Source organism: Arachis ipaensis, chromosome B08 (genome assembly GCF_000816755.2).
Source record: "Arachis ipaensis cultivar K30076 chromosome B08, Araip1.1, whole genome shotgun sequence".
In the NCBI taxonomy this organism is placed as follows: Eukaryota; Viridiplantae; Streptophyta; class Magnoliopsida; order Fabales; family Fabaceae; genus Arachis; species Arachis ipaensis.
This window is the reverse complement of record NC_029792.2, coordinates 40,690,806-40,704,055: the sequence shown is the minus strand read 5'-3', so window position 1 is coordinate 40,704,055 and position 13,250 is coordinate 40,690,806. Positions and strand designations below refer to the sequence as shown.

General features: G+C 33.2%; 1 protein-coding gene across 1 annotated transcript in view; it reads left to right on the top strand.

Moving 5' to 3' along the window:
- The window catches only part of LOC107613034 (serine/threonine-protein kinase CTR1), a gene marked incomplete in the record, with an annotated part of 13,795 nt that continues 649 nt past the window's right edge, over window positions 105–13,250 (top strand). Inside the window, 14 exon segments of the mRNA XM_016314867.2 lie at window positions 105–382; window positions 2,656–2,957; window positions 3,086–3,227; window positions 3,469–3,572; window positions 4,953–5,158; window positions 7,266–7,361; window positions 8,464–8,583; window positions 9,157–9,197; window positions 9,649–9,717; window positions 9,879–9,979; window positions 10,092–10,176; window positions 10,295–10,393; window positions 12,887–12,955; window positions 13,077–13,208. Coding sequence (XP_016170353.1) covers window positions 212–382; window positions 2,656–2,957; window positions 3,086–3,227; window positions 3,469–3,572; window positions 4,953–5,158; window positions 7,266–7,361; window positions 8,464–8,583; window positions 9,157–9,197; window positions 9,649–9,717; window positions 9,879–9,979; window positions 10,092–10,176; window positions 10,295–10,393; window positions 12,887–12,955; window positions 13,077–13,208 — 1,737 coding nt within the window.

The window sequence follows — 13,250 nt, the reverse complement described above, 5'->3', positions numbered from 1 at the left end:
TATTTTTAATTATTTTAAAGTAAAATAAAAAAAATTAACTCTTAAATAAATTTTAATTCCTAACCTCCCAAATAAGCTTTTAAAAAGACCACTTTTAATGGCAGTGAAAACCGGTTACCCAGTATCCAGGAAAAGTGGAAAATAAACGTAGTAGTTTGTGACACTGTTTGGATTTGGAAGATTAAGGGCACAGTTTTGGAAAAAGAGATGCATGGTGGCGCTCCTGCCCCCTGAGAGTCAGATAGCCATACCCCATCACCATCACTCCATGGATGCGCCTGACGAAGAACAGCAGCAGGTTTCGTCGAACTCCATCAAGAGCTGGGCCAAGCAGATTGAGGAGAGCTATCAGCTTCAGCTCCAGCTGGCACTTCGCCTCTCTAAATAAAAAAAATAAAGAATAAGTTACTGTGACATATCTTATGATTATTGAATGAAATTAGTTGGTTTATCATATCTTGATAAAGACTTTATTGAAAAGCACATCCAATTTCTTTTGCTCTTCACCCTTTTGGGTTCAAAGCACCAAAAGAACATAAATGAAATGAGACTGAAATTGAAATGAAAATGAAATGCGAATCCAGCAAGATTTATATATAATTGCCTGAACGTTAGTCTCTCTAGCAAGTCCAATGAGTTTGGCGAGACCAGCCTGCGAAGTGTGATGCATCATCATATAATAGAATAAATGAAATGAAATGAAAGCGAATTAGGAAATGAATTAAACTTCCTTGTTAACCGAAGAGCAGACAAATTTCCCACAGCACGATTCAGGGTGCTCTGATTGTTCGTCCGGCACGAACTGTGTTATGTCATGATATCCGTAGGCTGTGCATCTGTGCTTCGGTACATTCTCTTCAAGCTTAGTGAGATTTTGATGGTGGAGTTGGGTTGAGTTTGAGTAATGAAGTTAATCATGATAAGTCAAACTAATTTCATCTAATAATCAGGATAACCTACCTTAGAGGGTTGGATAGAATTTACCTAATTATAGTTGTTATGCTTCTTGTGAATGAATAACTTTAAATTTGGGGAAATAGGAGGACAGCTGAATGGGTGGCTTGGTGGAGGATCATACGTCCGATATCATCAGAGTATATAGTTAACCAAATAACTAAAAGTATAATATATAAATTTCAAATATATGAAGATATCTTTTATTATTACTATCATCCGTAGGGTTTCGTGCTGATTAAGTCACATTTCTTTAAAATTTTATTTTATGTTTTTTTTTCTTTAGCATTTTGTAACTTCTCTCATCATGTTCATGGTTAGTTTTTGGAAATAAGAAAATTAGCCACCAAAGATTTTATCTTAACATTTCTCTTTTTAAATATAGATGTATATATTTTAAATGATATATGTTAGAGATATAATTATTCATGTGCTTCTTTCTATTTAAATTTTTAAGAGAAATAGTTTTATGATATANNCTACAAAAAAAAAAAAAAATTTCAGCTTAAGACAAATAAATATGGAGAATGAAGGTCTATGCAAAAGTTCATGCAAACTCAAAAATATGCTATTCGGGTTACCGGTTACGAGTAAACAACTTTCCTAGCCTGAAGGTACATGTTAGATTTTCCATTATAATCATTTTAGAATTATTTCTGAAGGCCCACTATGACTATTTTGGAATTATTTCTGAGTTTGCACATACGACATTCAATCTACTGAACTGGTTGTTATAAAAAACAATTCTCATTATATTATTATTATTATTATTATTATTATTATTTGAAAAAAAAAATTGAAAAGCCCTCTTTGAAAAAAATTGAATACCCCAAGCAAATTCAAACACAAACTAAATACAACAGAAGGATTGTTTTGAAAAGTAGGAGTGTGGTATTTGACAGGCTCTTTTAGATCAAATAATAAATGAAGTGAATCTAAATAATGCCAGAAATTAAATTAATTTGAAATATATGACAAATTTTCCCTGCTAATTTCTTCTTCATCTATGGCCTATATGATTAAAACACATAATTTATAGACTCCATACTAGAGTGATTTTATTTCATTTGTGTAAGTTTTCCTAGAGATGCAGAGTTCTATTAAGAACTTGAGTATGAGAAAAAGAAGAAAGCCACAGTTGCAGAAGAGTGATTAGAATAGGAGCTATTGTGTAAGTGAAGAAAATGCCACATACATATCTAAGTCATGCTCTCTTTATATATGTTGAAGAGAGAAGATGAATCATAACCGCTTCTGTTATGTTACTCTAACTAATTAACCACACTAATATCTGTCACAGCCTATAATAGGAAGTATATTAACGAACTACATGATTGCACAAATAATTTGGTCCAAAAATGCAATAATGACCTGCTTTTAGCGTAAGCGAGGAAACTGTTTTTAAAAATAAAAGGGCACTGTCAAAAACTAATTATCTGTTCAGTCATACACCTCCTGCTCTAATACGGTATTCTTACCAGAAATATACTGTAAATTGATTCTGCTGATTCTTTTCATTAATTAGGTGTGACAAAGTTCAATGTTGATTAGTAATTTGAGTAGTGACTTAACAGTTTATATTAACTTTCTTTTTCTTTTCTGCTTTAAATCTTAATCTAAGGAATTGCTCAATTGTCTTGACCTAGATCTGTCATTAATATCTGGAATTAATCAGTTATTTTCTGTTCTCACAATGGGCAGGTAAATGGTTGTTTGCAATACTCGGACAAAATTCTCGATGGCTTCTACCTAATCCATGGGGTGGATGCTTACACATGGTCGATAAGTTCTGATCTGCAGAATGTTGGTATAATTCCTTCATTTGAATCACTGATGTCAATAGAACCTTGCGATGACTCGTCAATTGTAGTGGTTGCTATTGATAAATTTAGAGATCCTGGTCTGAGAGAACTGCAAAGTAGAGTAGTCAGTCTTTCAAGTAGCTGGAATTCTCGAAAATTTGCAGCTGTTCAGGTTGCAAATCTTGTTTATAGTAGGATGGGGTGAGGTTCATCTTTCTTTCATTTGGAAAAGTACAAGGAAAATATTTCCGTTACTCACAATTGTATTGCCATTGTCCTGACAAGCCTTTTATTTTTTTTTACATATATATTCTTTTTCTCCCTGAAAGTGGAGGACGTTCAACTAAGGAAAATTTAGGCTCACAGTGGAAGGAGTGCGCCCAAAAACTAAAAAGCTGCCTGAATTCTGTCATTCTTCCGATTGGAAGCTTAGCTGTTGGTCTTTGTGTTCACCGAGCATTGCTGTTTAAAGTATTGCACTTTATTTAAATTTTTATTTTGATTGATTTTCTGGGTATGTGCATTCTTTTGTCCTCAATATCAATAAGATTATAAACATTTTTCTTATAATTCTTATTTCATTCCAATCATTGTTATGTTTAAGCAATTTGGAGTTTTTAATAAAGAATTTTCATAGTTAGTGTTAATATGAATTCTGGTGACATGATGCATTTGGGGACCTAATATCCACAATTAACAATTTAAATTTCAGGTGTTAGCTGACTTAATTGACTTACCCTGCCGAATTGCTAAGGGCTGCAAGTATTGTAGCAGGGATGTTGGCGCTTCATGCATAGTGCAATTTGATTCTGACAGGTTTGGTCATTAATTAAAATTTGCGTGAAAACTTCGAATGACTTTTAATTCTCATTATTTCTTGCTGTAGTTCATATTTGGATTAGCTTATTTTGGGTTTTAATAACAATATTATCTGATGATCAAAATGCTTCTTGATTCAACTTTTTGGGGAAGAAAAAAAGGTGTCAACTTGGCCTTCAAATTAATCCTTGGAAGATTTTCACATTAACTTGCTCCTTCATAGTATTAAAATTTCCATCAATTTAAGGTGCAATTGATGTCTAAATATAACCAAATCTGGGAGGAAAGTACTCTTAAAAGATTATGAGCTTTACATCAAATAGAGACAAAATGCTTATCTTTATCCACTGAACTTGCTTGCATGAAAATCTATCACCGAAGGTGTGAGAATTAGGCTGCAACCAAATACTTCAAGTAGTGGCATATATGGCACATTGCTACAAAAAATGTGGCATCCCTTATTCTCCCTAAACCTGCAAAACTAGAAAAAAGAAAATTGATATAAGGTAGCAGGGCAAAGCCAAGTATGCAAAAGCAAATTTTGCTACCAGTTGATTAATATGGCACTTCGAATAGTAGAAGGCATGGAATTGGAACAATAAGAGCTATAAAAAATAGTTCAAATCTTTGTTATTGTCCTTGTAAATGTAAATTGTGTTTCTTATTGCATTACGTATAGTGTTGGTTGGTGTCTATATTCAAGTGGTGAACTTATTGGGTGAGCCTAAACAATTCAGCCACCTGTTTCACAATTTCAACATCTTTAGGTAAGTGATACACATGAGAACCTAGAAAACAATAGGAAATACATTAAATACTTTTTTTTTTTGGTTGGGACAAAAAGAGAATTTCTTATGATGAGGAGAAGGATAATACAAATTGGGGATAAAGGATAGAAAATCAAAACAAAACAAAAGATTTATCTATAAAGCATAGCTTTCAAATCTCCCAACTTATTTGAGAGGGAAAGTTTTCTATATAAATCATGAGCGTTACACCAAAAAGATGCTAGATGTCTAATCCTGTCCCACAAAACTCGCTTGTAAGAAAATTTGTCATTGAAGGTGCGTGCATTACGCTCCAACTAAAGAGTTGTCCTAATTGCCTATGGAATAAACTTAGACAATCCTAATCAGATCAATAGTCTTTATTTGCTATAATAGCTTTTGTAAACTTTTATATCAATTGCTTGTTTTTCCTTCTAGCCGACCCCACCTATTGGGATAAGGCTTTGTTGTTGTTGTTGCTGCTGCTGCTGCTGCTGCTTGTTTTTCCTTCTGCATTGAATCTGCCAGGCATGATTTTGTTATCTGAAATAACCACGAAAAAAGGTTCAATTATAATAATAACAATATACATTTGTATACACCTTTCTAGGGAGTATATGATTGATTTAGTTGAAAGGCCTGGCTCAGTGTGCCAGCCTGACTCTTTGCTGAACTCTGCATCATCAATGGTGGTCTCTTCACCATTATGTCACCCAAAGTTCAAGACAGTTGAAGCAGCTGGATATACTAAGACATTAGCCCAATCATTTTTCTTGGACAGTCAAGGATTGCACCATATATTTGATACAACATCAGGTTATTTTCTCTCTTCAGATGCATTTAGTATAATTATCAACTGGCACTAACTTTTATAGAAAAGGGAGGAAGTATTTTGTTTGCCATTTTTTACTAAAAACTTCTGTTTCTTTTTTTCCTTATTTTTTCTTCGTTTCTGTTGCGTGTGTTTTTAGTATTATCTATTTGAATTTTCACATCTCACATGCATTTTGTTATTGTATGAAATATTAAAAAGTATTATAGAGGGTCTAAAAGGATTTGGAAGGCTTAATTAGGTTCTTCTTTTCATATTCGTTTTGTGCTTTGTTAATTGTGAGAGGAGAGAAAGACAAAATAAAAAATTCCATGAGTTTTAGTTACGAAGTGGAAACTAGTTTATAGAACTTGAAAAAGGAATCTGTACATAATTACATTTAACTACTGTATCATAATAGATCCTATAATATCTTAACTCATTTATGCATAGATATTCTACTGTACATAATTACATCTAAACCTTCATTTTATCTACTCTCCTTACTAGGGTTAATTTTATAGGACTTCTTTACATTGTGGCCAAACTACTTGAAGCTAACTTTCACCACCTCAGCCCCACCTTGTTTTGTGTATCTATTCATTCAATCCAACATTAAGCTTAAAGAATCTACCTATAACAAAAATGTTATATGCACGTCAAAAATCAGCCATCATGTATTTTTATATAAATACGTGTGTTGTTTAACTAATTTTAGATGTCTATTTGTATTTCAATATGTCTTCTATACGTGTGGTTGATTTGGTGGCTGATTTTTAATATACATATAGCATGATTTATAAATATATAAAAGGAGAAATGAAAGTCATTCTATGATGAATTAATGACATCTAAGTGTTTTTTTTCTCCTTAAAAAAAGCTTACTATGTAAGCATGAGACTAATTTTATAACAACATAGAGAATGATATCAAGAAAACTAATCTTGTATAAAATCTATGATTTCTCACATTAAATTTTCTAACTATGTTCATTGCTCCTTTAAAATTTCATTATTACAATTCATTAGTTATATATACAAATAATTCTAAGTATTGTATTTTATTTAATAAAGCAATTCAAAACAAGAGGTTTCTTCAAATGTATCCAGGCATTCCAAATAGAAAAATATTTTATTGTTATGGATAAGACTCCATATCAAGAGTCCCACCTTTTGGGTTTAACTTTATTGAGAAATTCTATGTGACCAATACTTTTTCCTTATTTTTGTCTTACTTTTGAACCAACACTAGCCAACTCTCGCCTTGTTTTCACTAAAAGTGTTGGCCCCATAGCATTCTTTTTTTTTTTCCCTATGATTATTGTTATTATTATTCATTTGGATAACAAATTTAATTTTCATAAATATAATAAATGTTAATGTATTTCTCATATCCAAAAGTATGTTTAATGGCCTAAAATAAACTCCATGATCAGTTCGTTATATTTGTGTGGGATGACTTTAGAATAACTTGTCCAATTAAAAAGTTGTAAGTATTGTTTACCAATACTTTGACAACTGGACAATGTAATTTATTTTCCCGTCTTTTTCTAATATTCTCTCCTTAATCTTTCTTTTTTTTTATGTTAAAATAAAAAATATCAAGAGACTCATCATGACTTTTTAAATTAAGTTAAAAAATATTTAAAATTATCCTCACTATTTCAATCATTTCTCTACTTTTTAATTTATCTTTACTTTTTTCACTTAATAACTATGTTCATAACAAACTAAACAGTAAATTCTAACTAGGAATAATATATATATTTTAAATACAAAGAAAATGGAAAGTATATGTACCACTTAAATAAATGTAATGTAATGTAGCTAAATATAATACAAATAAATGATATTTTAGTTTTAATCATAGTTACTTTTTTAAAGATTTTTACAGGGTTTAGGATTCAGAGTTCAAACTTTTTAACATAATAAATATTGAAAATATTAAAATATTTAATTTTTCAATACACCATTTTTTAATTTCAGAAACCAATTTTTGTAAAAGAAGTTACATTTATTTCTATTGAAATTCTTATTTTTCCTGCCCGGGTCTACGTCTTGTCAAAATAATTTTGACAATACATTACTAAAATTTCAGATTTGCATCATGCAGGTGGTAAAGTTAATCTTAGTGACAGAATGGATGTAAAAGAAACTAGAACTTCTAGTGCACACTATGCCCATGGGAATGACCACCTAGTTGCATCGGGTAAGCATGAACCATCTTTACTAACTTGAAGAAAAGAAGAAAGAGAAAGAATGGTCTATCACTTCCTTTTAGAGTAGATCACATGTAAGGTAAATGCTATAATGGCTATCATTATGGTGGCTATGAAATTTTGACAATGTAGAAGGTGTGAGTGGAGCAAGAGTGGACTCATTGAGAGAGAAACCAGAGAAGAAGATCAGCAATAGAGCTTGGATTTCATCAAATCGAAAATCTGAGTTTACATTACCTGAGCTTCTGCCTTATATACAACAAATTGATGCTAACAGAAAACAGAAACTGAACAGAAAAGTAACTAACGTACCAGCTGACAAGTGAACCAACTAATCACACTAACTATAGCTAGTCGTAAGTTAACTAACTGATCCACTACTATAATTAGTAACCTATCAGGTCATTGAGCTAGGTAACAAGCAACACTTAAAAAGTGTAGCTAAAATTAAGGTTACATGTTTTTACTATTTAATAATACATTTTTAATTTAAAAATAAAAAAAGTAAAAAGTGTGATAAAATTAAATACTGTTGATAAATAATAAAAAAAAAATCTAACTTTAATTTTAATTGCACTTTTTTAAGTGTTACGAAAATTTCATAGCTACCATATCCACCATAATGATAATCACCATAGAATCCACCCACATTGTGGTTATTTGGTGTTTAATTTACCTAACCTGCTGAAAGATCGAGCTATCTCTTGTCATAGAGTAGATCATAAGTGGAATGACGTATGATTCATTTTTTCAATTTGTTTTTTTATAAACAATTTTGACATGCTTTTACTAGTCCCACCTTATTTTGGCATGTATGGGAAAAATGCTTTTGGACACTCATACAGGAAGTGCAGATCTAGTAGAGTACTACAATATTAAAAGAGAGGGGAACTTATAAAAACCATAGGTGATAGTATGAAAAGATATTTAAAGTTAAAGGAATGAATGTAACATGACAATAACAAGACACTACAATGCCATTAAATTTAATGTAGAAAATCCCTTCAAATTGGACAAAGTTAAGTTGTGTTCTATTAGAAATTATCATGCAATGGAATTAGACCTTACCATATGATATGCCTTCTTCTGCAGGTCTTAGTGCAGATGACTATGTTTCCGTTACTGAAACAAACCCGTCTGTAGTTGATCTTGGTGTGGAGGACCTAGACATTCCATGGAGTGAACTTGTTCTGAAGGAGAACATTGGGGCAGGTACTGTATATGAAGCATCATTCATTATATATATATGATTGGTCCTTAACGGTATTATAGCTTCAATTAGTCCTTCAAAAATGTTCAATATCGATCTGGTCTTCAACTGTATACAATATCAATTGATTTAAGATTGAAATTAATCTCCTAGTATGCAGTGATAGGATGGAATTACATTGGTATCAGATTTGGTGCAACTTATTGCACTAATTTTCTAAAAGATATAATTTTAATTGGTTCAACCATTTATAGTGATCATTTATAATTCATTTGTGTTAAATTTTGAAAAACCTGTACATCAATACCAATGTAATCAGAGAACTCTTATTTTTTGTGCAGTAAAATATTATTGTTGTTGTTGTTAATTTTGTAGTATATAAAATTGTACTAAGATATGAACCTTTAATCTAATGGTAGGTTTTTTTAAAGGATTTCACCAATAAAATATTGTTTAAATTGTTTAAAGTAAACTAAATATTATACAAGTATATTACTGATTCTGCTGAAGCATTCTGCATATCTTAGAAAATGTATTGTCAAACAATAGAATAAGGCATTATAACTGTTTTCCAGGATCATTTGGAACTGTCATTCGTGCAGATTGGCGTGGTTCTGTAAGGATTTATTTTCTTTCAGTGTTTGCTCTCTAATCGTTCCATATTTAATGTTTTACTGTTTAGGTTGGAGATGATTCCGGTTTGTTTGATTATAAAAAAAATTAAGCTTGTAAAAAAGGTGATTTTTTTATAGTGATTCTTTGGAAAGCAGAATCCATTTTGTGTTTGGATAGGGTGTTACTCCCCTTCAACCTAGAGCATAGATGTTAATCATGCTCAGCTTGTCAAAAATATAGCATAATCTATTCTTATTTACTGCTAACCGCTAAGGTTAAGTTTTGAAGTGAAAATACTGCAGAAATTGCAGGAGTGCCTGACTAATTGTATGTGCAAATATGATACTCATTAATTTCAGGATCATTCTAGATTTCATGTTTTAATGTTGTTCTTTCCTCGTTGAAAGTGTTTAATGGTGTCAATATTATATGCTAACAGTATAACCTTTTAGGATGTTGCTGTGAAGATTCTTAAGGTGCAAGATTTTGATTCTGAGCGAATAGAAGAGTTTCTGAAGGAGGTATGTCATAATATCCAGTTTTATCTGTTTATATGTGTGTATCTCTCTCTCTCTCTCTCTCTCTCTCTCTCTCTCTCTCTCTCTCTCTCTCTCTCTCTCTCTCTGTGTGTGTGTGTGTGTGTGTGTGTGTAAACACTTCAGTATCCTGTTTTATTTTATAGGTCTCCCTAATGAAGCGCATGCGGCACCCAAACATTGTACTTCTGATGGGTGCAGTATTTCAACCCCCAAGGTTATCTATAGTAACAGAATATTTATCAAGGTACATTAATTTCTTGTACCAGTTATGCTTGTATTGTTCCTCATTTATGCCCTTGGTTGGATATATTTTAGGCTGAAATAGATGAAACAAATACTCTCCTTTTTTTTTGCAGAGGCAGCTTGTATGAACTTCTGCGCATGCCTGGTGTTGGAATATCACTCAGTGAGATGCGTCGTTTAAGCATGGCTTATGACGTGGTACACCTTCACTGATCAAAGCTGCTAGTTGTCTTTTGTCATTTTTTGCATCTACGAGAAAGTAATGCATTGTCATTTGCAGATTAGACTTTGTGTGATACTTATATGTTTTGTCTAGGCAAGTGGAATGAATTATCTCCATCAAATGAGACCTCCCATTGTTCATGGAGATTTGAAGTCCCCAAATCTTTTGGTTGACAATACATACACTGTCAAGGTAACTGTTGTAGACAAGTTTTTCTGCAGTTTGCTTTGATTTTTCTGATACTTTAAAGTTTGAACAATTAAAGTAAGATCTAGTGCCGACCTTAGGAGCAGCTTCTAAGGAGAGGATTTCCCAAGTGATTATGCAGCCAGGCCACACCAATGCCAGAATTAACATACCTCTCTAATGCCCAAGACCAAAGATTTGGAGTGTGTAAAAAACATCATTAGGTAGACTGAAATAAAGTATTGGATATGCTCTTGGAGTGGTACCAATGAGATATCGCCCAATTTCCCAATGTATCTGTATTATTATTTCCTGAAAGGAAAGTGCAACAAAGGTATTAGGAATTCTTGAGACCTGATTAACTCCTAGCCTTAGTCTCATCCCATCTTTCTCCATACCCTCTCACTAGTTCCCTAGAACCCTTTATAGTTTCCATCTATCTCTCATAACACAGAGCTCACTTGTCGCTCACTTGCCAGCTAGGCAAGTTAGTTACAAAACCCACCCTAATCCATATACTCGATTACAATTACATCCCTAATTTCTGATTGGCATGGTATGTAACACCATCCTATATCCGTGTTCTAACACCAATCGTTAAATTAGCTCTTAGGTCATGCCTCTAGCCAATGTGGAACTTTGCTAGTAAACCATTTATTGGTTTCATTGATGGAGTTTTAACAGGCTTCTGCCCTGTCATTGCCACATTGGTAAACATTTTTTATTTTCAGAGATAGGTACCCATAGGTATCCATGTGTTTCCTATGATAAAATGAAATTTAGAATTTTCAACAAAGAAACATAAAGAAAAACGGGTTTTACATCACATATCACAAATTTGTCATGATTTAAAGTAAACTGCATAAAAATAATTGGTCACAAGTAACATTCCTGGTTGCCAAATGGCCATACTGCATGGTGTTGCCATAAAAATGTAGGAGGTGAACCATGTTTCACATTTGCTCAAAAGCAGCTGTGTCGTGATCCACGGCAGCAATATCTTTATACTCATGTCCCAAAAACTTGAGCGTACAAAGAAGCTTTCTGGAAATGGTGCTCCCAGGTGTGTGTATGTAGTTGGTCATTAATGTCTGTGATTTCTGTTGGCTGCAGAGAGTGCTCTTGCTGATTGGATACTTTTAAAGCTGTGAGCCAGCATTAATTGTGGCGAGAAAGGATCTATTCTGAGACTTGAGGGATCACACAAACCAACATTTGAGCATTCATTTCCCATCTCTTGATGTGCTGGGGCGTATGGTAGACTCACAACAAAAGAGGATAATACTTTTTGCAGGATAATACAACATAAGCTTCAAATAACAATGAATCAGAAACTAATGTTACATTAGCTCCTGTGTCATTTCCAACCAACATAAAACTATCCATCAGGATCCTTCTAAGCTGACTGGACTAGCTTCATTTGCAGGATTTGGACATGGCTGGCCTCTCCCACTTTTTTTTTCCTGAGTAACACCTGTTTACTTCTACATTGCTAGACACGGAGTTGGTTCCTTGTTTGCTCACTACCTCATTTTAATCACGGTAGATGTTTTCTCTCACACTACGGAGAATTTTAAATACTCTCTACTTTCCACACAGCCTCTTCTCCTTCATGAGTAGTGATGTTGATAGAGAGTTTCAATTCCTTAATAGTCTTTACCGTGTTTGTAACTGTTTATGATCTAAGACCTTTCTTAGATTCAATGGTTCCAGTTCCTCACTCCAGATGCAAACCAGCAGGCTGAAACTCAAATGATTTGAACTCCAAGAAGGGGGGTCACATAGCTACAATAGGGTTGCACCAACCCTCTCAGAGAACTCAAGTGGTTGATGAATTCTCCCAATCCAATTTTACTCCACTATACTGATCAGCCACCTATAGTTGCCATCTCTCTTAAACTTTTGTGATGCCAGTTACTATAAACTTTCGAGAACCCTACCATAAAGCTAGCTAACTATTGTGCTAGGAGAGCCCAAACCCACTAAAACACCACATTGGAATTTAGTACATTCCTTGTGGGATTCAAGTCCCGTACCTTGTAGCTGGATCCTAACATCGTTTTCAGTTGAAACTTTTGGTATTGTAGATTTTTTCATTCCTCTCAAGATCCATAAAGCTTCTAACAGTTTGCAAGGAATTCTGAGTGCTTACTACATGAATTTAAACCATTTGTTACCAAACAGTCACACGGATGAAATGGTCATCTTCGTGTTGCCCCATTGACACTACATTTTTATTACTTTACAGCTATGCTAGGACACACACACTAATTCAAGCAAGAATTTGAGGATACATCCCAATCCTTGTCATAATATTAAATGAATGAAAGGGCATCTAGCTGTTCCCCTGTTGGCACTTAAAAATAAACTTACACTTGGATGGTGCAGGAACCTAATAATTAATGTTATTCACCCATTGTAACTGTTACGAAGTCCAAATGCTCAAACTTACGAATAAAATGTATCTATTGACATTCACTTTTGTCATATTTACTCCAGGTAGCTGACTTTGGCCTTTCACGAACAAAGGCAAATACATTCCTTTCATCTAAAACTGCCGCTGGGACAGTAAGTTCTATTCATTGACTGAAAATAAAGAGTGTTCTTTGATTGCATTAACAAGTCATATAAAAAATTCTTTGTTGGCTTCACATTCTAATCCTTCTTCCTGCCTTCTGAAAATGATTAGCCTGAATGGATGGCGCCAGAAGTCATCCTAGGTAAACCATCAAATGAAAAATGCGATGTATTCAGCTTTGCTGTAATATTGTGGGAACTAGTTACCCTGGAACAGCCATGGAGACAGTTAAATCCTTCACAGGTTAGATTATTTACTCTGACATGGTCTTTTTTTTTTAGGATG